At 44.8% G+C, this 24791-nt stretch overlaps 1 protein-coding gene across 2 annotated transcripts; it reads left to right on the top strand.

The window, feature by feature from the left end:
• The first annotated feature begins 5567 nt into the window (after positions 1–5567).
• Positions 5568–23109, top strand: LOC101933271 (alpha-1-antitrypsin-like). 2 transcript variants are annotated; one of them, XM_065595656.1, is made up of 5 exons: positions 5568–5705; positions 12397–13086; positions 13610–13880; positions 15696–15843; positions 18990–23109. In XM_065595656.1, exons 2-5 carry the CDS (start codon positions 12414–12416, stop codon positions 19191–19193), a joined length of 1296 nt encoding a protein of 431 aa, XP_065451728.1. In that variant the 5' UTR covers positions 5568–5705; positions 12397–12413; the 3' UTR covers positions 19194–23109. The 2 variants fall into 2 exon arrangements, with proteins under 2 accessions (XP_065451728.1, XP_023958951.1); XM_024103183.3 differs by lacking the exon at positions 5568–5705 and adding an exon at positions 11185–11342.
• The last annotated feature ends 1682 nt before the right edge of the window (positions 23110–24791 follow it).

Here is a 24791-nt window from a genome sequence, read left to right as displayed (position 1 = left end):
CCTTCCCTTCGATGGGCAAGCCCTGTTTGCAGAACAGATGGACAATAAGTTCCATGGCCTAAAGGACTCGCGCCCGACCCATAAAACATTCCCAGCCCTGCCTGCAAGTGGGTCAAGCCACAGCAGCCTCCGGGCCAGGGGAGCCACCCTCACCAGGAGCCTCCCCATAAGAAAGCCAGGGCTACAAGCAGCATCCTAGCCACCAGCCTTCTCAGGCTTCTCAGCTGAGCACAGCCTGCAATAAGCAGGCGGGCAAGCGCTCATTTTGAGAGTATGCCGGGGGCAACCTACCAGACTGTTCCCAGGATCTTTCCTCCCCTATTTTTGCCAACCACCATTCTCCTTTCCTCCCTGCATGGGCATCTATTACAGCGGACCGATGGGTCCTCAGTATGGTGGCGTGGGGGTTACACCCTTCAGTTGCTTTTCACCCCTCCTTCCCACCCCAACCCCCGTCCCTCTTCAGGGACCCTTCTCACGAGGGTCTCCTCGCACAGGCGGTAGAGGGGTTACTGCAGCTAGGTGAGCTGGAGGGCGTTCCTTCAGAGTACAGGAACAAGGGGTTCTATTCCCGTTACTTCTTAGTCTCAAAGGCCAAGGGCAGTCTGCGACTTATCCTGGACCTGCGAGAGTTGAATCGCTTCTTACTGAAATTAAGGTTGCTCTGGGTAGAGTGCTTGGAGCTAGGGTTAGGGTTCCTATGGGTAGAGATACGTACAAGACTGTTACCTTTTTCCGAAGCTGGTGTTCTTTGAGATGTGTTGCGCATGTCCATTCCACAACCCGCCTTCTTTCCCCACTGTCGGAGTTTCCAGCAAGAAGGAACAGAGGGTGGGGGGAGCCGGCAGTGCCCTATTTACTGTGGCATATGCGCACCACTCCAGGGGGCGCCAGAGCTGGTCCCCTACAGATACTGCTGAGGGAAAAATCTTCCGGCACTGGTGCATGTGGCCAGCACACACACCTAAGTTGAATGGACATGAACAACACATCTTGAAGAACATCAGTTACGGAAAAAGGTAACTGCCTTGTGTGTATTCTCACCCTAGGGCAGAGAGCTGTATCCATATGTCAAGGTTGCTTCCCCACTCTGAACTTTAGGGTACAAATGTGGGGGCCTGCAAGAAAACTTCTAAGCTTAACTACCAGCTTAGATCTGGTCCGCTGCCATCACTCCCAAATGTGCTAATTCCCTTCCCTGGGTAGCCTTGAAAGACTCTTCACCAATTCCCTGGTGAATACAGATCCAAACCCCTTGGATCTTAAAACAAGGAGAAATTAACCACCCCCCCCTCCTACCTCCCACCAACTCCTGGTGGATCAAGATCCAACCCCCTTGGATCTAAAAACAAGGAAAAATCAATCAGGTTCTTAAAAAGAAGGCTTTTAATTAAAGAAAAAGGTAAAAATCATCTCTGTAAAATCAGGATGGAAACTAACTTTACAGGGTAATCAAACTTAAAGAGCCCAGAGGAATCCCCTCTAGCCTTAGGTTCAAAGTTACAGCAAACAGAGATAAACACTCTTGCAAAAAGGTACATTTACAAGTTGAGAAAACAAAGATTAAAAACTAACATGCCTTGCCTGGCTGTTTACTTACAAGTTTGAAATATGAGAGACTTGTTCAGAAAGATTTGGAGAGCCTGGATTGGTGTCTGGTCCCTCTCAGTCCCAAGAGCGAACAACCCCCAAAACAAAGAGCACAAACAAAAGCCTTCCCCCCACCAAGATTTGAAAGTATCTTGTCCCCTTATTGGTCCTTTGGGTCAGATGTCAGCCAGGTTACCTGAGCTTCTTAACCCTTTACAGGTAAAAGGATTTTGGAGTCTCTGGCCAGGAGGGATTTTATAGTATTGTACACAGGAGGGCTGTTACCCTTCCCTTTATAGTTATGACACCATAGGAACCCTAACCCTAGCTCCAAGTCCCCTACCCCTAAGAATCCTAACTCTGAATCATAATCCTATTGCAGGGAAGCCTACCTATAAGAACCTAAGCCTAGCTACAAGCATCCTACCCCTACACTCCCTAACTATAGCTCCAAGTACCCTAACTATAGGAACTCTTACCCCAGGATGGGGAGCCCTATCCAGAGGAACCCTAACTCCAAGTACCCTAATCAAAGGAACCCTAACCTTAGCACAAGGGTCCCTGCCCATAGGAACCCTAACCCTTGCTCCAAGTACTCATAGGACTCCCCAACCTTAGGATGGGGAGCCCTATGCATACGAACCCTAAAGCTAACTGCATCTTCCTTGACCTGTGATTTATTCTGTTCAGATTGCTGGAATGATTGCTCTTCCTGGCAGTATTGGTGCATCTCTGCCTGGGTACTTAGACTATAATGAACTAGCTATAGGAGTTAATTATACTCTAATACTTTTCTTGTTTCATTCACTTTTTTATGAATTTGTGTGTGTATGTGTGATAATTTTCTAAAAGAATTTTTTCAAAAGAATACACAAAACTTAATTTCAATTTTCTGGAGAAAAATCTCACTTTCTCTCACTTTTCTGCTCCCCCTCCCCATCCCCTCACACACTGGAAAAAAAGTTGGCAAAAAAATTACCAAAAAAAATGAGATGCGAGTAAAAAAATATTAGAAAAATTTAAAAACTTTTAATTGAAACATATACAACTTCTAACAAATTGACATGTCTCCATGAAATATTTCCATTTCTTTGAAGTGTCATTCTTTTGAATATTTTTATTTTTATTACTTATTGGCTTATGGCCTGATCTAGCAAAGACCGAAAAACAGGTTTATCTTTAAGCACATGAATATTCATTATTACTCACATGCTTAAAATTCAGTAGATGTGTAACTCCTTGCAGGACTGAAGCTTACATTTTTATCTGTGGTGGTTCCTGACTACTTGGAGTGGTGCTGCAGGTTGTAGTATTTTATATAATCAGAAGGCCCAGTGTTAGAGTTTTGGTGTAAAGGAAATTGTTAAAATCCCAGTTCAAATCACATTAAGAGCTTGACTGTCATGTCTAACATGGACAAGATCACATGCAGGGCATGCATAAACAGGAATTTAGGGTCTCGATCACACTCTCCTATGTAAAAACATGTGAGAAGGGCAAATCGTTCTTGTGGAACAGGGTTCAGTGTGGTGCATCTCCATCGACTCCTCTTTGGGGGCGATATTGATATCTAGAGATGAGACAATGGGGACGAGGATTGCAGTGCCAGATGGACGGCGAGCCCCAGTAATGTGGCTCTCCAATCAGATGGGTGAAGAAGCCTCTCTTTATCGATTCCAGGGAACAGTTTCCTCTCATCAGCATGGCAGATTCCCATGCTATTGGCTCCCTCTCTCCCAACGCGGACCCTACCAATCCTATCTTCTGGAAAATAACGCTCATCTGAGCAATAGTAACCTGTGTGGCTTTTTGGAAATGAAATTTAGTGCCTGTCCCAGGGAACCATAGTGTTCGGGCAGCTGCTTGTGGGCATGGGTTCCTCGTTTCAGTGAAGCTCTAATTATGCATAAACAAACCGAAAAGCTGGGGAACAGCAAGTGGCTTAGTCACTGCTCCCATCTATATGATGCCCAGATCCCTTCCTTCCCTTAGCATTGGCTCCATTCTGTACTGGAGAGTGGGCATCTGGCTGTAGGTGTTCAGAAAAACAAACTGCCTTATTGTTTACTCTATATTCTTTCTGATATTTTTTATTTGATCAGAATCGTATTTACTATAAGACACTCCGTTTAATACTGTTTAGTAGTAAATAATACAGCAACGAGAAGTGCAGATCAGCTGGGCATGACAGGATCCTTTTGAATGACTGTAAGTACGGTATTAATTTTTCCTGACATTTTGAATTCATGTTATATGCAGTTTAGTTTATGGGTGAATTTGTAGCAAATATAGAAAACAGTCAGTTCTGTATAGTAAATCTGACAGAGGCAGTCATCAGGGGATGAACAGAACTGAATTCTCTGACAGAGGAAGTCTGGCTGAAATGGGAACTAAATTTAATGGGAAGCCATTTGGTTTTGCCTCTTAAAGAGAGATTGTTGTCAACATGACCAGTTAGTGCACATTCTGTTTTTAATGCATTTTAGGAAATTGTACGAAGAAATGATTGGTACTAAAAATCTAATGAACTCTGTGTGGGGAACTGTATCTGTGTTTTCTAGCACATTATAATTTTGAAGACCTGTTAATTAAAATTACAATTATCCACTATCTTGACAAAGCATGAAAGGCTCCCACACTCCTTTCCTCACCCTTCTACATCTGCGCCATCCTCCTTTTTCTGCATGCTGTCTGGATTCCAGCAGGAGGAATATTGACAGCCCAGGAATTGTCCTGCTCTCAGTTCTGGTGCCTGCCGCCTAAGGATTGTAAATATGTTTTTCCCCTGTATAGAGGGGAAAATACGTATGTATGAGCATTGTTCTGTTTACAGCAGAGTTTAAGATCCTTTCTTAAGTGGATATAAAAGGTACTAAATCCATATACAAATTTATGTGCGGAAACTTTTTTTAAGTGGTGCTGAATTTAGTTTTGATGGTCAGCCATGATTCTCCTTGACTTTTGCTGTGTGCAGTTTACTTTCTACATACTGGTATGTCAAAGATTTGTTAAAATGCTGCAAGAGTTAAGCACAGTGTACCCGATTTCACACACAGCTTTTGTTCTGGTATAAGTCTTTGGGTTAAGAGTGTGATTTCTTGCTGAAATAGTTATACCAGTATAACCTCCCTACTGAGGATGCAGTTGCTTATGGGAAAAAACTATACTGGTATAAGTACCTTTTATACAGGTATACCTACATCCATGTGAGGGAGGTTAGACTGCTGTATCTATATTGCTGTAGTTAAACAGGTACAATTTTTGTGTGTAGGCAAGTCCTTAGTTACACCATTGGGTCAAACTCCATTCAACTCAACAATTTTCCCCCAACTCTTCCTTCTGGCTTTTGAGTTAAATAGCTGTTAATAAAAGGAAACAGGTACCAAGGAGTTTTAAACAACCGGAAATCAAATCATTTTACTTCTAAATTAATCAGGTTTTATTTGTATGGCAGCTGTGACACACATTGAGGGTGAGGCTCTTAAACTCTTTAACTGCCTTTGCGGAAATCCTGGGATTGGGTCTACCCCAGCCTGGATCCTGCCATAGATTGTAGTATTCTCAGGGCTGCTCTAAACTCTGATGGCCGCAAATGGCCTTGATGGACTGTTCTGGTAACCTGGATGCAGAGGTGCCCCAGCCATGTTCTGTACAGTGTGCAGCTGACACAGGAGTCACTACAGCAGCTCTGTGCCACTCCCTGTACCCAAGGAACAGAAATTATGCCATTGAAGTAACGAGGGGGCATTTCTTCAAAGACAACAAAATCCATAAAGGAACATTCAGGTATTATGCAAAGGCTCATCTCTTCCCAATATGTTCAGTCCTCCCTCAAGCACACTGTTCACACAAACAAATGTAAACACCCCTCAATTGTTGCAAAAGCACCGTCAGATCTCACTAACTGACACAAGTTCTTCAGTGTTATCCGAATGAGCTGTTTCAACAGCTTTTTTTTTTGAACAGCGAAATAATCAGTATAGGACAAAATGTTCTATTTCTGGTACCTATGATAAAAAAGAGAGATCTGAGGAAATGGGCGTGACAGAGGTGTTCACTGACCACACTGGTCTGTCTGGACTCATTCGGGAGCCAGAGAGCAGAAGATTTCAAAAGTAAGTTGGTAATTTCTGTTTGAAAGAAGTGGATTTCTCTGTAGCTGTGATTATATTTTATCATATTAAAGGGTCTGCTCCTACAGCCATTGCAAATGTTGGAATTGCTCCTTCTGCATTTCAGGGAGCTCCAAGAGACATTGTGCCTCCATATATAGGTACAATGCCTCCTAGCAGGTCTGTTGGCACTGTACAAATCCACACCATGCCCTACTCAGGACACATTATATTTGTTTGCTATGTTTCTTATCCTGTGCTGTTCCTATAGTATGAGTATGGTATCTTTTTCCTCAGTGCAATTGCATTGTAAAAGTAACTGACATTGTCTTTTCACATTTTTGTGCCTAATTCTGCAGTCCTGATGTAGAAAAAACTCCTATTAAAGTCCTTGGGAATTTTGCCGGACTAGATCTAGTGAGATTTGTTTTCCACCGATCCTTTTCTTACCCTGCTCTTTCCTTATTAGTTGGCTTTCTGAAGAACTTTGCTTTACAAAATTAGTTTATCCCCAGCCATTGTTCACTGATCTCTTCTAGAGTCTATTTGCTTGGGAGGTTGTCCACAAGGTCCTGTTTAATGTTCTTCATAGAGGAGCTGAGATGGCTGGAGCCACTATTGTGGATTTTAAGACTGATTCTCTAGTTTAACTTTCTCCTCCTACTATTACATTCAACAGGCTCTTCCTAATGATGATTATTACTCCACATCCTCTTTGGGGCTAAATGGTGAACCCTACTGACAAATAACGGATCAGCTTCTATATGTCTTGAAGTGCTGACATTAACAGCTGGCTGAATTCCCATGAGCAAGTACAGACCATGATATGCTAATAACTATATCTAAATTTTATCAGATATTCCTCAAAAGTAAAATAGTAATGTTCTAACTCCTAGGGTATGTCTTCACTGCACAGTTAATGTGGGCTTTTACCTGGGTTTTAGCCCAAACACCCCAACTTCTACTCAAGAAAAACTCTGACCCAGGCTTGGATGTGCTTTAAACCCTGGATAGCTTATGCTGTTGGACAGTGGATTAGAACCCAGGCTCTGGTTCAACTCAACTCATTTTGCAGTGAGGACATAAGCAAAATCATTGGAGTGCTAATAGTCCTCCAACACCCTTCCCACAATTCCCCTGAAGGACAGACAAGTTCTTCCACAATTGACTGGGAAAGAACCCCAGAGTATTTCAGCACAAAGAGCCCAGGGATATGCTCCCAGATACACACAGGGGAGAAATAGTGCAGAAATAGTAAGGACACAATAACCACAACTCAGGGTTTACAGTGGATATGCTCTCACCCAGGCTAGGCTAACCCAGGTGCCCAGATCTGGGTGCCAATCACCTATGTTACCTGTGCAGTCAAGAAGCTACCTATACTCTATAAAAAACCTGAGATTTCTTCCTTGACTAAAATCCAAAGCATATATTATAAGAACTACAGGTAAATCTAAGGGGATGTCTACACTGGCAAGTTTCTGCACCACAAGTTATACCACTTTTATTAAACTGCTGGAATTAAACCGCTGTTGCATGTCCACACTGTGCTCAGTGTGTGACGGTGGAGCACATCCACATTAGCAGCTCTTGCAACAGCAAAGACAGCAGGGCATTGTGGTAGCTATACCACTGTGCAACTGGCAGCAGGGTCTTTGAGAAGGATTTGCAATGCCTCATGGGGCAGGCACAGCGTCACATGATGCAGGTTTCCCAATCCCATTGTTCCATGAGCATCCTACTACATTGCCAGTGCTTTTCAACTGAAGTGGGGGGTGGTGTCTGGGGCAGGGAGTGGGGGAAAGAGACTGTTTTGGGGGACAGAGAGTGTGTCAGCATGCTGTCTTGTGAGTTCAGACAGCGGGAGGAAGCAACCAGTCCTGAGGCAGGGGGAGGGGGAAACCCTGACATCAGCCCCCGGCTCCTTCCCTGGGCTCTCTACACAGCAATCTCTCTCTCTCTCTCTCCCTCTCCCTCTCCCTCACACACACACCTGTCTCTATGTTTAACAGCATGAGCATTCCACATTAATGGTTTGCTTGGTGTCCCGGAGCAGATCAGCACAGCATGCAATGGCTGTTAGAAATGGTGTGTTGAAAGGGGAGGGGCACATGCCTTCAGGGCAGCCAAGTTGAAAACAATGAGCAGAGTGGTCACTTGAGGTATTATGGGACAGCTCTGGAGGCCAATTATAGCGCAGAAAGCAATCAAGTGTCTACACTGGCAATAGAGCGTTGGAGCCGCTGCGCAAATAGCCTTACGACTCTCGTTGAGGTGGGGTTTTTTGCAGTGCTGCAACGGAGGAGTTTCTGCGCACAAAGTGGCTTGGCAGTGTGTACACGCCTGCAGTGTGAGCGCAAAAAGCTGCTTTGTTGCACAGAAACTTGCCAGTGTAGACAAGTCCTTAATAAAGAGGCCTAATTTTTCCTCAGTTTTGTAATTTGGAGTCAACAAATGTGTTACCCAAACTTCACTGGAAACTGATTCCTGATAAGGTTTCTGGAGGATTGTGGTTTAAATTGCAAAGCTTCTCAGTTTACTTGTGCTGTCCTCAACTACTAAATTTGGGGTTATTTTGTATGTATTTTATCAGCCCATTCAACATATCGATGACTGTTCCCAGGTAGGTACTGCCAGTCCGTCTCTTGATATTCCCAAGTACTGTCCACTCCCTGTGCTTCTGCCCAGGCACCTGCTGCTGGTCTGGAGCTGCAGACTGAGCCAGGCTACCAAGCCAGTTCCTTTCAAGTTCTATCTTTCCAGCAGGTTCTTTCATACATTCGCTATTTTTTTCTACTAATAGTTCACCCCCATTTTCTGCATGCTCCAGCTTTCTGCTAGTGCCTCCCATAAAACAAAGGAAGTTCCAGAAAAGCTCTCCCCCAGCGCAAGTGGACTGGGGGACTGGTAAACAACAACTGAGGTCACAAACTTCTAAAATGTACCAACTGGGAATTGCTTCACCAGGATGTTAGCTGTGAGTGACAGCTACTGTTATTGAATAAAGAAACATTGCAACCATTCACCAGCTAATATGTTCTGTTCCCATTTTAAATACATGGTGCCAAAGAACATAAGTATGGAATACATATAGCCATAGCTTCAGCGGTCAGAGAATAGCTGGCCCTACCTGAAATCCTGAAAATGTTATCAAAGCTTCGATATATCATAAATGTATTTATCTGTCACCTGAAGCCTGGGCTAAGATAAGAAGGAGGATCAATTACTTTATAAGTCATTGACCTTCTGCTCTGTGCTTTGATCTGGATTCCACACCACCTCCTTAGTAACCACTGAATTGCCACTGCTTTACACAAGCAGAATCCCCTGGAATTCACACACACACACACACACACACACACACACACACACACACACACACACACACACACGTCAGATGATGCTAGAACTAAGGTTGCCCATTTAACCTTAATTCATCCCCAGTGTGAGTATGCATTATGCCAGATTTTAATTATGTGATTGCTTACTGTTTTTACACTCATTCCTCATCCTCATTCAGTCTCAGTTACTGTCCCTTCTCTGGTCCCTTGCCCTAGTCTTTTTGTCCAGCCAGTCCCAGTTCTCCCCTAACCCCAGATCCTGGTCTCCTCTTCCCACTGCCAGTGGTTCTTAGCCCCAATCTCCTCCTCCCACCAGTTCCTCATCCAATCTCATTGCCCCTCTCCTAGCCAACTGGCTTCCAGTTCCCCCATTTTCCTCACAGATTCCTAGTCTTGACTTAAGGCTACTAGTTCCAGGCTCCTTGTCCATCCTATATTTAATGAGCTATAACAGGGGTTCTCAAACTTCATTGCACTGCAACCCCCTTTACAATAAGACCCCTGTAGGCGGGACTGAAAGCCTGAGCCTGCCTGAGCCCTGCTTCCCAGGACAGGGCCCAAGGGCTTCAGCCCCAGGCGGGGGCCTGTAACCTGACCCCCGCTACCCAGGGCTAAAGCCCTCGGGCTTTGGCTTCGGCCTGGGCAGTGGGGCTTGGGCTAAAGCTTTGGTCCCAGGTCCCAGCAAGTCTAACGCCAGCCCTGGCACCCCCATTAAAACAGAGTCACGACCCACTTTGGGGGCCCAACCCACAGTTTGAGAACTGCTGAGCTAGACAAAACTTCGTATTCTTTGTCCTCATTTGTCCACACATCTGGGCAGGACTGGCTTTAGCAGGTGCGGGGCCCCATGCCGGGACGCGAATTGTCTCCCGTCCCAACTCCGCCCTGGCCCCACCCCGACTCTGCCCCCTCCCTGCCGCATTGGATCCCTCCCCAAATCCCTGCCCTTGCCCTACATCTTCCCCAAGCACTTCCTCCTCACCTCTCCCTCCCAGGCTTGCGCTGATCAGCTGTATGGTGGCGCAAGTGCTGGAGGGAGGGGGGAGAAGCAGCTTTTTTTTTTTTTTTCCCGCTCCGCCGGCAGCCCCGGACGTTGCGGGGCCCTCTTAGGCACGGGGCCCCATTCTGAGGAATCGGCCAAATCGGCTTAAAGCCAGCCCTGCATCTGGGCAGAGTTTCATTCACAGGCATTTTCTGATTCCGTAACTCCGTCATAGAGCAATGGACATTGTCTGCATTTCTCTGGTTGGTGATTCATACTGGCACTCTTTCATTATACATTTAGCCCAACTCTCCAGCCTTCCACCTTTGCTTGCCGTCTTCCACTTCCTCTGTACCTTTGTTGCCCCTAGCCTCCGTTTGAGGGAGGGAACATTGTTGTCCCTCTGCGGCCCTGCAGCAATTTGGCTGTGTGAGGCACCACTGAGCAGTTAGGACCTTTCACATGCCTGCCCACTAGCACCCAATCCTTTTAGAAAATGAGTCTCCAGAGAGTTATTTTAAAATAAACATGTGGGCAATGCAAACTACCAAACTGGCCCTAGAAAACCATTGATTTGCTCTCATGTCTAATGTGAACAGGGTCCCAGGCAGGAAATGCATGAACAGCAAAATCTGTGGAGGGGAGAAAAAAATCACTTGTGAAAAGGAGTAAAAAGGCTCAGACTGGGAGTTAGGCACCTAAATATCTTTGAGGATCTTCGCCAAAATGACCCATCTTACATTTATTGTCTCCTCTACTGTGTGAGAATGGGGGATACATTAAAAGAGGTGAAGGATGCAGCTTGTGGTGCCCCTGGGAAGTTTGTCCCCAATCCCTAAGTGGCTCCCATGATGTGCTGTCACTGAATTCCTCATATAGGTAGCACATTCTAATCTCTCTGCTGGGAGTTTATGGTCATCTGAGCACCAATAACGCATGCAGCTTTTAGCCCCTGGCCCAGGAAAGCATATTGTGAAGAGTGGCCACTCCTGGGCAAAAACACTTCAGTTCCAGTGGAGCTCCAATCACATACTGTTTGCATAGGGAGGCTTCTGCAGGCAAGGGAGGCAGCAAGAAACACTGCCCCTTCTGCACTCTGCCATCTCTGACTGGTAGCTCGAATCTGCACTGCATGGGTGAAAGGTGGGCAAAATGTCCCAGAAAAACAAGCTTCATCATTGTTTGCTCTGCATCCTCTCTCGTCATTTTTATTTGATTTGATTAATGATTAATGGAGGACACTACTGTTCAGCAGTAATCAATAGAGCAAGGAGCAGTCCAGATCAGATGGACATAGAGGATCCTTTGCAATGTACTGTGAGTACTGTCTTAATTTTTCCTTGGATCCTTTGATTTCTGATTATCTGTATCATATGCACTTTAGTTTATGGAATTATTTAGTTTATGGAAGTACCTGTGGGCAACTTTGTAACAGGTAGAGAGAACACCCTATTCTGATTTAAAAAAACAAAAATACACAAAACATTCAAGGGGCCATTATAAACTAGTGTTCTGGTGGAGGAGGGAGCTAGGACAAAGTAACTGCAATTTATATTTTAAATGATGGGAAACTGTCAACATTTTGACTAAAATGGCAGAAAAACATACTAGGAAGCCATCTAGATCTTTTTCATGTGTCTCTGCAGAGAGATTATTGCCAGAGATACATTAATGACCCTTTCATTGTATTTGCCTTTTAGGAAACTTGTACCAAAAATAATCATTGGTAGTAGAAACCAAAGCATGAATTCTGTGCGGAACACTGTACTGTGTGTTTTATAGCACATTTTTATTTAATTAGCAGATTTTAATGACCTGGAAAACTGTGGAAGGCAAATATAGCAGCAACAGCAATCCTGAAGTGTAGATTATAAAAGTAAATGCTGTTTGTGATCCAATTTTTACTGGGAAAAGGTATTCTGAAAGTTTTCAGTCTTTTGCAAGTTTATATGAACCTTAATACGATCTAAGCTATCTCATTTGAGAGAGCATGTGATCACATAAAGAATTTATCAGGAGGCATATATTTCTTTTGAGAGTTATTGGCCTCTGAAATGTGAAATCTTGAAAGTGAGCTTTTTACATTTTTGAGGAAAATTTCACTTTGTTTCAAGCTCCATGCCCTGCTGTCATTAGTTCTGGCTCGTGACAGGTTAAAAAGGCCACATGCAAACTTTTGTGTCTTGGAAAGGTGAGTTCTATGACATTAGCCTGGAATGTGATATCAGTGGGACAAATTCATCCATAGTGTAGCTCCAATGGATTCCACAACAGGTGTTAATCACTGAATAGTAAGCAACAGATCTCATAGTACACAGGAAAAAAGGAATAATTTTCTTAACTAACTTCTGTAAATCTAAATATTTTACAGAATAAAGCCAAAGGAAAATGAAGCCTACCCTCTCTGTGTGTTTGTTACTGACTGGACTTCAAGCAATCAGTCATTGTCATCGTCAGCCTGATCACCACAATGACTGGGGTGGTCATAAAGATGCATCCACCAGGGAACCCAATTGCCCTGTTGAAGGAGTTTATACATGCGAAAGCAAGACCTACTTCAAACTGGCCCCCAGCAATATTGACTTTGCATTTAGATTTTACAAGCAAGTTATATCAGAGACAGCTGACAAAAATATTTTCTTCTCTCCCATAAGCATCTCTACTGCCTTTTCGATGCTGGCACTTGGGGCTAAATCAGCTACTCTGAATCAGATTCACAAAGGACTTACCTTTGACCTGAACAAGACTCAGGAAAAGGAGATACATGAAGGCTTTTGCCATCTCATCTGTGCGCTAAACCGTCCAGACAGGGAGATCCAGCTGAATATGGGCAATGCCCTTTTCCTAGGAGAGAGACTGAAACCACTCAAAAAGTTTTTAGAAGATGTTAAAAACTTTTATAAATCAGAAGTTTTTTCTAGTGACTTTAACAATTCTACCAATGCTGTGAAACAGATCAATAATTACATTGAGAAGAAAACCCATGGGAAAATTGTTGATTTAGTCCAGGATCTTGATCCACTCACTGTAATGATTCTTATTAACTACGTTTTCTTTAAAGGTAAGAATTGTTATAATGTGGGTGTTTATTGCAACCATGAGCTTTTGAAGGTTGACTAAAATCTGGGACAATGAAACTTAATTTATATTTTAAATGAAGGGACCCTGTCATCATTGCTGGGCCTGTTAGATGCTCTATCTGGGAAATACTCCAATCAGGAAAGTCATTCTATAATACTACAAATGTGTTTTTTCCCCACTTAAGAGTGAAAGAAACTGACTTTGAAGCAAATACCCATATTTCTATGCAATATGTATTAATCTGATGGATATATACAGGCTCAGTTTAGACATGATGTTCATAACTCTATCAGTTAATAGTGGCCTTTAAACATCTAAGAGAATAGCACTAAAACCAAGCTTCATAAAATCGAGAGGTGTATCAACTTATAAAACACATTTGCTATAAATAAAGTTGCAGGATCAGATCCTGTGGGCTTTGTGCACTTGAATTAGTCTGATTCATACTAATATTTCCACTTTGCAGTATATTCAATTGCATTCTCTTTCTTTTTTTTCATAAGCCCATTGGGAAGAGCCCTTTAATTATTTATACACAAAAGAAGAGGATTTTTTTGTGGATGGGAAAACCTCTGTTAAAGTTAATATGATGTACCGCAAGGGCAGTTACAAACATCACTATGATAAGGAGCTGTCCTGCTGGCTGGTGCAAATACCTTATAGTGGAAATGCTGTAGCATTGTTTATTCTGCCTGATGAAGAAAAAATGAAGGAGGTGGAAAAAGCTCTCTTGAAAAAAACGTTGCCTAAATGGAGAAAGGCCTTCAAAGAAAGGTAATCTTTTAGCTACAGCTGCATTGAGAAATGTTTTACTGCAAATTAGGACAGAATCTCACATGAAAAACAAACTATTAAGGGCAGATAGTTCAACTGAAATCTGCACACAGAGGGCCCCTTAAAGAACAGGCCTCCCTTTCCTTTCATGAGAAGGGGCAGATGGGAAGGGTGATTTAGTGGATAGGACCTTGAACTATGACTCAGGAGACCTGCGTTCAGTTCCTGGCTCAGCCACAGATTTCCTTGGGCAAGTCACTTTGTCTGATGTTTGCCCAGGTTCCCCATCTGTAAAATGAAGATAATACTTCCCTACCTCACAGGGGAACAGTGAAAATAACATCTATTCATTAATTGTGAGGCACTCAGTTAGCATAGTGATGAGGGCCATACACAGTCTGTTGCTTCTGTGGAAGAATCAGGGTCTGCTCAGGGAGTAGGTGAGTTCTCACCAGGCGAGGAGCAGAATACTGTGCTCTCCCAATGATCCTGTGAAGATTATATAGAAAATGAACCAGAGCATGGGGGTCCTGTGATGGGCAGGGTATGGAACCCTAGTCCATACTTACCCTCTAGGGGTATGTCTACACTGCAGTAAAAACCCGTGGCACGGAGTCTCAGTGACTTAGGCTAGTGGGGCTCAGGCAGAGCTGGAGTGTGGACTGTGGCTGGAGTCCAGACTCTGAGACCCAACACCTTGCGGGGTCTCAGAGCTGACATACCAGCCCGAGTGTCTACCTGGGCCAGCTGCAGCCATGCTGTGGGTCTTTTATTGCAGTGTAGGCATACTCTTAGGTTCCTCCCATGTGTTTTACTGGGGGGAAAGGTGACCCAGGTCTAAGTTACACACACCAAGTTGTCATTCTCTGTACTGACTGCAGAGGCAGTGTGGTCCAGTGGAAAGGCACTGAGCAGGGAGTCAGGTGACCGGGGTTCTTTTCTTGGCTTTGCTACTCATCTGCTGTGTGACCATCTCTCTGTGCCTCAGACCAGGTCTACACTTAAAACTTAGATCGCCATAGCTATGGTGTTGAAGGGTATGAAAAATCCACCAGGTGCTGTAGCTATGCCAACCTAACCCTCTATGTAGACACAGCTAGGTCAATGGACAAATCCATCAACCTAGCTACCATCGCTCAGTGCGGTGGAGTTTCTACAGTGATTGACAAAGTCCTTCTGGCTCTGTAGTCTAACTACTGGGTTATAGAGCCATAGCTACAGTGCCACAGCTACTCTGCTGTAGCGCCCATAGTGTAGACATGGCCTCAGTTTCTCCATTTGTAAATGGGGCTAATGATATTGATACTGAGAGACTTACCAATGAATTCCCTGGTAGTGGGGAGTACCCATCTGGCACTGGCACCTTTGCCCCACATTTCCTTATGCCCCTGGCACAGGGGATATGTTGAGACTGGTATCTGACATGGCCAGAACACTACTCCACTCTGGCAATTGCCAGGTGGCAGAAGGCCTGTTGGAGCACCTTAGCCTACTGTCCTAAATTAGAATACTACAAAGGCTGCTCTAATCCACACTAGGCCCAGGGCCATCATAAAATAGCCCCAGAATCAGTGAACTACAACGGACTCTTGCATAAAGTGGTATAGTTGAGAATATAGGCTTTTGACAAGGAACTCTCTTCCATAGATGCTCAGTTCTTACTCAAACACACTGTTCAAACCTGCTGGTCAAATACAGCACACAGACTCTTTAAGTTTGAGAGATAAATACAAGTGTCACCAACTTGACCCTATTCTGTAGTGGTCTCTGAATCACATGATTTGCCAAAACTTTTCTGTGTTTCTTTTTTAACAGAACAATATATCTGCACATTCCAAAATTTTCTATTTCTGGTACCTATGACATAAAAGAGGTATTCCAGAAAATGGGTGTGATCGATGTGTTCACTGACCAAGCTGATCTGTCTGGAATCACTGGAAAGTCTGAACTAAAGGTTTCAAAAGTAAGTTTGTAAACAAAGATGGTAACAAATGGATTTGTCTGTTCTTACAAATGTTACATTTATATTTTATAACATTGAAGGGTTTGATCCTGCTCTCATTGAACTCATTGGCAAAACTCCCTCTGACACCAGTAGGTACAGTTTGGGTACAAAGAAAAGGGGACAAAGAGAGTCTGTCTTTGCTGAAATTGAGAATTAACATGCTTAGAGGGGATTACACATTATATGTACAGAGGCTGGAGGACATCAGGAAAAGACAAGTATAAAATAAAATAATATTTTGGCCATTATATATAATTATTAGAAGAACAAATTGGACTTGGCAAAATATTCTCTAACTCTCATTAGAGATAGTTAGGCTTGGAAGTAGAGTCCCACGTGGATACAAATTTATATCTGTGGATGCAGATATCCACGGACATAAAGCTCTATACGCGGAACCACAGGGCGCTCCCGGGAACTGCAGCAGTGAAAGGAGCAGAACGTGGGGACGCCGCTCTCAGGACCCAGCGCCCCGCCCCAGCAGCTCCTCTGGCACAGCTGAACCGCCTGCAGCCCAGCCCCCATCTCTTCCACACAGCTGTCTGCATCTCCTGTCTGGGGGCATGCGCGTCACTTGAATACAAGAGCATGGCCAGGGACAGCTGCCGGTGAGCCTGGTGCCCACCCCAGTGGGCGGGACTGGGGGTAGTACAGCCACACCAGAGGAGCTGTCGGTGCAAGGCACTGGCTCCTGGGAGTGGCAGCCCCATGTTCTGCTCCTTTCGCCGCTGCGGTTCCCGGGAGAGCCCTGCAGTTCTGCTGATACCGATTTATATAGGGTTACCATATTTCAACAATCAAAAAAGAGGATGGGAGGAGCCCCACCCTAGCCCCGCCCCCGTCCTGTCCTAGCCCCGCCCCTGCCCCTTCCACTCCCTCCCACTTCCTGCCCCCTCAGAACCCCCAACCCTCCCCCCCACTCCTTGTCCCCTAACTGCCCCCCAGGACTCCACCCCCTCCCTAAGCCTCCCTGCCTCTTGTCCCCTGACTGCCCCCTCCTGAGACCTTCCCCACATCCTAACTGGCCCCCTAGGACCCTACCCCCTACCTGTCCCCTGACTGCCCCAACCCTTATCCACACCCCCACACCCTGACAGCCCCCCCAGAACTCCTGACCCATCTAAACCCCTCTGCTCCCTGTCCCCTGACTGCCCCCTCCTGGGACTCCTGCTCCTAACTGCCCTCCAGAACCCCACCCCCTACCTAAGCCTCCCTGTTCCTTATCCCCTAACTGCCCCTTCCTAAGACCCCCCCCAACTTCCCCCCAGGACCCTACCTCCTACCTGTACCCTGACTGCCCAAAACCTTATCCACCCCCCCCAGAAAGCCCCCCCCGAACTCCCGACCCCCCCCGCTCCTTGTCCCCTGACTGCCCCCTCCTGGGATCCCTGCTCCTAACTGCCCTCCAGAACCCCACCCCCTACCTAAGCCTCCCTGTTCCTTGTCCCCTAACTGCCCCCTCCTGAGACCCCCCCCACCTGTACCCTGACTGCCCAAAACCTTACACCCCCAACCCCCAGACAGCCCCCCCGAACTCCTGACCCATCCAACCCTCCCCCCTGCTCCCTGTCTCTTGACTACCCCCCCCCCCCAGAACCTCCCTGCCGCTTCTCTGACCCCCTCCCCGGCCCCCTTACTGTGCTGCAGAGCAGCGCGCTTGACAGCGGGGAAGGGGAGCAGGGTCGGAGCTCCAGACAGCGAACGGCCGGCGATCGGTGAATGCAGGGAGGGAGGGGGAGGGAGAGGAGGGGAGTGGTGTCAAGTTTCAGGAGAGAGGAGGGGGAAGTGAAGGAAGGGCTCTGGCTCTGGCTGCCGGAGCCCGGGCTGCTCTGTAAGCCGCGCGCACGCTCTGCATGGGGGGGGGAGGAGGGGAAGTCCGGACATTGACAAATTCCCCCCGACGCTATTTTTAACTCAAAAAAGCCGGACATGTCCGGGGGAATCCGGACGAATGGTAACCCTAGATTTATATCCATGGATATCCACATCCACGGATATAAATTTTTATCCGCGCATGGCTCTACTTGGAAGGACTACATTTTTATCACTAAATGTCGATAAATGTCGATTTAACCATAGCCACACAAACCAATGAAAAAAATATTTCCATCAATGATAATCTAAATTTACAGATAGGCAAAGTAAAAAAAATGTTCCTTGAGAATGTATTAGAGAATGATTTAAGGATATTTACTTTGCATGTTTGGACATGTGATGTTGACAATTTGTGTTTCAATGGTTATAAAGGGATAACTTTTTGAATCTCGACATCTACTGTCACTAAATAATTATTATTGGCCCCCAGCCCATAATTTCCTGCAACTGTGAAAATGTAAATCGATAAAAAGAAAAAAGTGTAGAAACCCATAATTTTGCACAACTATGAACATTTCAATAAATAAATATAGAAAAATGCTTAAAAATAAACATCAATATTATCCATCAAAATTATTTTTAAAACATCTCGAATTCTGCCAACTATCAACATAGTGCCTCACCAACCTATTAGAATTCTTTGGTGGGGAGCTCAACACACATGTACACAAGGGTGATCCAGTGGGTATAGTGTACTTTGACTTTCAGAAAGGCTTTAACAAGGTCCATCACAAAAGGCTCTTTAGCAAAGTAAGCAGTCATGGGATAAAAGGGAAGATCCTCTCATGGATCAGTAACTGGTTAATAGGGAAAAAAGAGTAGGAATAAATTGTCAGTTTTCAGAATGGAGAGAGGTCCCAAGAATCTGTACTGGAATCAGTGCTGTTCAACATATTCATAAATGATCTGGAAAAAGGGGTAAACAGAAGGAGTTTAACACCGCCTCAATGTTAGCTAAGCCAACAGAAGCACTTTTTTATCAGCTTAGCTACCTCTACTCTGGGGGGTTTTGCTGGCATTGCTATATCGACTAGGAGATGTGGGTTTTTCACACGTGTGGCCAACCTAGCTATTCTGACAACACTTTGCAGTGTAGACTTGGCCTTACCCTACTTGCTTCTTAACAGTTGATTTTCTAAAGAATGGTGTTTTAAAAATAAAGAAGTTTAGCTCTTGCTATTATTCAGGGCTCAATAGTCAATGTAAAGCTTTGCTTCATTTCCTTGCAGGTCATTCACAAGGCTGTATTGAACATTCATGAGAATGGCACTGAGGCTGCAGGAGTGTCTGTTGTGGAAATGTCATGGAGGTCTGGTCAAATTTCTGCTCCTCCTCGAATTAAATTCAACAGGCCCTTCTTGGTTATGATTTTTGATAGGCATACCCGCAGCATCCTCTTCTTGGGGAAAATCATAAACCCTAGTGCAAAATAATTGCTCAGCTGCTGGACATGTTTGTAGTGCTTCCATGTAGTGCTGGCAAAATTCAGGTGATTCAGCGAAGGACATGCACGGTACTAGGGACTATATTTAGACCATTAACATACATTCCTAAACCCATAAAATATTAATGTAGCATTTCCTTGCCTATAAACAGCTGATATTTCTTCCTTGCTGTGTACAGTTTACATCATAACAAATTGCCAATAATCTAAATAAGTCTGATTTCACCTTTCCCCTGTTTTGTAAGTAGTCCTTACTGAAAGGCTCCTGTGGGGGTCTTTGTTTAAGATACAAAGGACTTGGCTACATAAACAATTAGACCACGGCAAGCTGGGGTGTGAATCTACCCTGCACTAGCCTGCTGTGGACTTACTGTCAGTGTGCACCCTGCTGACATGCATTAACAGTTGGTTAATGTGCTTTGAGCTCATTCCAAAGGGAGCTGGATCAGAATGCTCTAATGAAGTGTTGACACACATGAGCAGGGTGTATGTGGACAGTTAGACCACAGCAAGGTAGGGCAGGATAGAGTAGCACCCCACTTTGCCATGGGCTAATGGTTTGTGTAGACAAGACTAAAGTCTCTCAAATGAGTTGATCTTTCCTGTACTCCTTAATTTTGGGGGTAGGGAGGGTAGTCTGTTTTATCAACGTGATTAACTGACTGGTGATGATTGTTTCCAGCCTCCTGTCCTTTGCAAGGAATTCCTGGTCAGGTCTTTTCTCTTTTACTGTGAGTCCAGGTGCTGGTCTGAAGTTGCAGATTCAGCTACTGGGTTAATTTTCTTTAGGGGCTTGTCTACACAGGGAAAAAGGCCACAGTAGCTGGCTTACACCAGGTAATGCACACTAGGCACTCTGCACTAATTCCCTGTGTATAGACTCTTCCTGTGGACCAAGATCAGGTCTACACTACAGACCTATTTCAGAGTAGCAGCCGTGTTAGTCTGTATCCGCAAAAAGAACAGGAGTACTTGTGGCACCTTAGAGACTAACAAATTTATTAGAGCATAAGCTTTCGTGGACTACAGCCCACTTCTTCGGATGCATATAGAATGGAACATATATTGAGGAGATATATATACACACATACAGAGAGCATAAACAGGTGGGAGTTGTCTTACCAACTCTGAGAGGCCAATTCATTAAGAGAAAAAAAACTTCTGAAGTGATAATCAAGCTAGCCCAGTACAGACAGTTAAGAAGTGTGAGCATACTTACAAGGGGAGATAGATTCAATGTTTGTAATGGCTCAGCCATTCCCAGTCCTTATTCAAACCGGAGTTGATTGTGTCTAGTTTGCATATCAATTCCAGCTCAGCAGTCTCTCGTTGGAGTCTGTTTTTGAAGTTTTTCTGTTGTAATATAGCCACCCGCAGGTCTGTCACTGAATGACCAGACAGGTTAAAGTGTTCTCCCACTGGTTTATGAGTATTTTGATTCCTGATGTCAGATTTGTGTCCATTAATTCTTTTGCGTTGAGACTGTCCGGTTTGGCCAATGTACATGGCAGAGGGGCATTGCTGGCACATGATGGCATATATCACATTGGTAGATGTGAAAAGAAGCCCTTGAGGAATTTCACCATGATTTCAATAATTTCCATCCCACCATCAACCTCAGCCTAGATCAATCCACACAAGCGGTCCATTTCCTGGACACTACTGTGCTAATAAGCGATGGTCACATAAATACCACCCTATACCGGAAACCTACTGACTGCTACACTTACCTACATGCCTCCAGCTTCCATCCAGGACACACCACACGATCCATTGTCTACAGCCAAGCTCTAAGATATAACCGCATTTGCTCCAATCCCTCGGATAGAGACAAGCACCTCCAAGATCTCTATCAAGCATTCTTAAAACTACAATACCCACCTGCTGAAGTGAAAAAACAGATTGACAGAGCCAGACGAGTACCCAGAAGTCACCTCCTACAAGACAGGCCCAACAAAGAAAATAACAGAACACCACTAGCTGTCACCTTCAGCCCCCAACTAAAACCTCTCCAGCGCATCATCAGAGATCTACAACCTATCCTGAAAGATGATCCTTTACTCTCACAGATCTTGGGAGACAGACCTGTCCTCGCTTACAGACAACCCCCCAACCTAAAGCAAATACTCACCAGCAACCACACATCACTGAACAAAACCACTAACCCAGGAACCTATCCTTGTAACAAACCCCGATGCCAACTCTGTCCACATATCTATTCAAGTGACATCATCATAGGACCTAGTCACATCAGCCATACCATCAGGGGCTCGTTCACCTGCACATCTACCAATGTGATATATGCCATCATGTGCCAGCAATGCCCCTCTGCCATGTACATTGGCCAAACCGGACAGTCTCAACGCAAAAGAATTAATGGACACAAATCTGACATCAGGAATCAAAATACTCATAAACCAGTGGGAGAACACTTTAACCTGTCTGGTCATTCAGTGACAGACCTGGGGGTGGCTATATTACAACAGAAAAACTTCAAAAACAGACTCCAACGAGAGACTGCTGAGCTGGAATTGATATGCAAACTAGACACAATCAACTCCGGTTTGAATAAGGACTGGGAATGGCTGAGCCATTACAAACATTGAATCTATCTCCCCTTGTAAGTATGCTCACACTTCTTATCAAACTGTCTGTACTGGGCTATCTTGATTATCACTTCAAAAGGTTTTTTTCTCTTACTTAATTGGCCTCTCAGAGTTGGTAAGACAACTCCCACCTGTTTATGCTCTCCGTATGTGTGTATATATATCTCCTCAATATATGTTCCATTCTATATGCATCTGAAGAAGTGGGCTGTAGTCCACGAAAGCTTATGCTCTAATAAATTTGTTAGTCTCTAAGGTGCCACAAGTACTCCTGTTCTTCTTACTACAGACCTATGTCATTTGTAACTACGTGGCTCAGGGGTGTGAAAAATCCTCGCCCTTGAGCGACGTAGTCATACTGACCTAACTCCCTATGTAGATAGCACTATGTTGGTGAAAGAGCTTCTCCTGTCGACATAGCAACCGCCTCTCGGAGATGTGGATTAGCTATGCCAACAGGAGAGCTCTGTCCTATGTCAGAGTAGGAGCTTTTTCACTTAAGCGCTACAGCAGCACAGCTGTGTTGATGCAGCATTTTAAGTGTAGACCTGCCCTAAGCGTTCCTTTGTGGGCGTTAGCTTAAAGCCCTTTGGAAGTGTTCTAAGCTAAACTGCCTGAGGGCACTCAGTGCACTGGAGGAGTGTCATTCCACCGAGAGTTAGTGAGGAGTAGACAGTGCACTTTAAATTCACACGCTAACTTCCTCATATAGCCAAGCCCCTGGTCTGTACAAGAAAGGGTTTGTCGGTATAGTAGCTATTACTGGCATTTCCACACATGCAAACCTCCACCCTCAGTGGAGACAGCGTATACAGACAAAAGAATTTTTTGTTTTTTTTTGCCAGACTAGCTTATGCTAGTTCCCCAAATGAAATAAGCTGTGTCCACACGAGGGCTTTTTGCTGGTATGTTATAAAATCTTATAAAAATTCACACCTTTAAAGGATATTATTATACCGCCAAAATTTCTACTGTTGACCTGCCTTATTCTCTCCAACAGTTCTCGTTTTGCCTACCAACAGTTCACCTCTATCGTCACATATTCTAGCTATCTTGTTAGTCTTTCCTCTAAAGGAGAGGAGGGTGGAGACAAATTATAACTCCACAACACCTGTTCTTGTGCAGCACACTGGGGCCATAGAACTTTCTTAGGGACTTTTAAACTACCGGTACTTTTAAACTCACAAAATTAACACAGACACACATACAAAATGCAGATACTGTCTGAGGAACTGCCTTTCTAAATGTTAACTGAATTATTGCTACTGTTACTGAATAAAGAAACATTGGGACCTGAAATTTTGAATCTGGAACATTCCTGAGTCTAATTTTTTTTCTTTTGTGTTGTATTATTTTTCAGTAACTTTCAATCAATTAATGCCATTTTAAGATATTAGCAACATTAAAATTTTCAGTGTCAAAGCCTCTTTGAGGTTCTCATTATTCTAAAGCAATAAATTAATACTGCTATTAATGAACTATAGAGTCTGCTGATAAGGTGAATCCAGAAATTTTGTACAGCAAACAAGGACTAAACATCCTCACTGATAATTTTCTTTAAACTTTGAACAGATCAATATGGACATAGATGAACACAATTTGTTGGGGAAGAGTCAACTTGGCTTTTATAAAACGAACCCATGCCTCAACAATCTATAAAAATTCTTTGAGGGGGTCAACAAACATGTGGACATGGGTGATCCAGTAGATACAGTGTACTTGGACTTTCAGAAAGCCTTTGACAAGGCCCCTCCCCAAAGGGAGTACTCATGGAAGAAGAGGGAAGCTCCTCTGATGGATAAATAACTGGTTAAAAGACAGGAAACAAAGGATAGGAATAAATGGACAATTTTCACACTGGGGAGAGATAAATAATGGTGCCCCCCAGGCAGGGCTGTCCCTAGCTATTTTGGTTCCCTACGCAGCCCCCTTGTGGGGGGATAGCCTCAGGCCTCCGCGGGGGGGGGGGGGCAGGAGCAGGGTTGGGGGGGCAGAGAGGAAACTGCCCCCTCAGCACTCACCAGCGGAATGGAGCGGGTTGGGGCTGGGTCGCTCCAGTTCCTGACGCCCGGTGAGTGCAGGGCAGGCCCGCCCCCGCACTCAGGGGCAGTGGGAGGGGAGTGACCCAGCCCCAGCCCGCTCCAATCTACACCCCTGGCTCCTAGCCTTGGGACTTGGGGGGCATGGGGAACTGCCCCCCAGCACTCACTGACGGTGTGGCTGGGAGCCGGCAGTGTGGACCGGGCTGGAGCCGGGTAACTCCACTTCCCGCCACCCGGTGAGTGCAGGGCAGGGTTGACCCCAACCCCTGCTGCAGTCCTCAGGGGAAGGGTGGAGTGGGGGCACAGCTGGGGCAGAGCAGGGGAAGCAGGGGCGGGGGTCATGGGGAAGAGGCGGAGCAGGGGCTGGAGCAGCTCACAGCTAAGTAGGGCACCAGGAAATGTGGTGCCCCAAATTTCCTGGTGCCCTAAGCAGCTGTATACTTTGCATATGGGTAAGGATGGCCCTGCCCCCAGGCATCTGTACTGGAACTTGTGCTGTTCAACATATTCATAAATGATCTGGAAAAAGGGGTAAACAGTGAGGTGGCAAAATTTGTAGATGATACAAAATTACTCAGGCTAGTTAAGCCCAAAGCAGACTGTGAGGAAATACAAAGGGATCTCACGAAACTGGGCGACTGGGCAATAAAATGGCAGATGAAATTCAATGTTGATAAATGCAAAGTAATGCACACTGGAAAACATAATCCCAAATATACATATAAAATGACGGGATCTAAATTAGCTGTTACTACTCAAGAAAAAGATTTTGGAGTCATTGTGGATGGTTCTGTGAAAACACCCACTCAATGTGCAGCAGTAGTCAAAAAAGCTAACAGAATGTTAGGAACCATTAGGAAAGGGATAGATAGTAAGACAGTAAATATCATAATGCCACTACATAAATCTATGGTACATCCACACCTTGGTTGCCCACAT

The sequence above is a fragment of the Chrysemys picta genome, chromosome 4, assembly GCF_011386835.1.
Source record: "Chrysemys picta bellii isolate R12L10 chromosome 4, ASM1138683v2, whole genome shotgun sequence".
Taxonomy (NCBI): Eukaryota; Metazoa; Chordata; order Testudines; family Emydidae; genus Chrysemys; species Chrysemys picta.
Note: the sequence above shows the minus strand (reverse complement) of the source record. Positions and strands in the feature narration are given on the sequence as shown.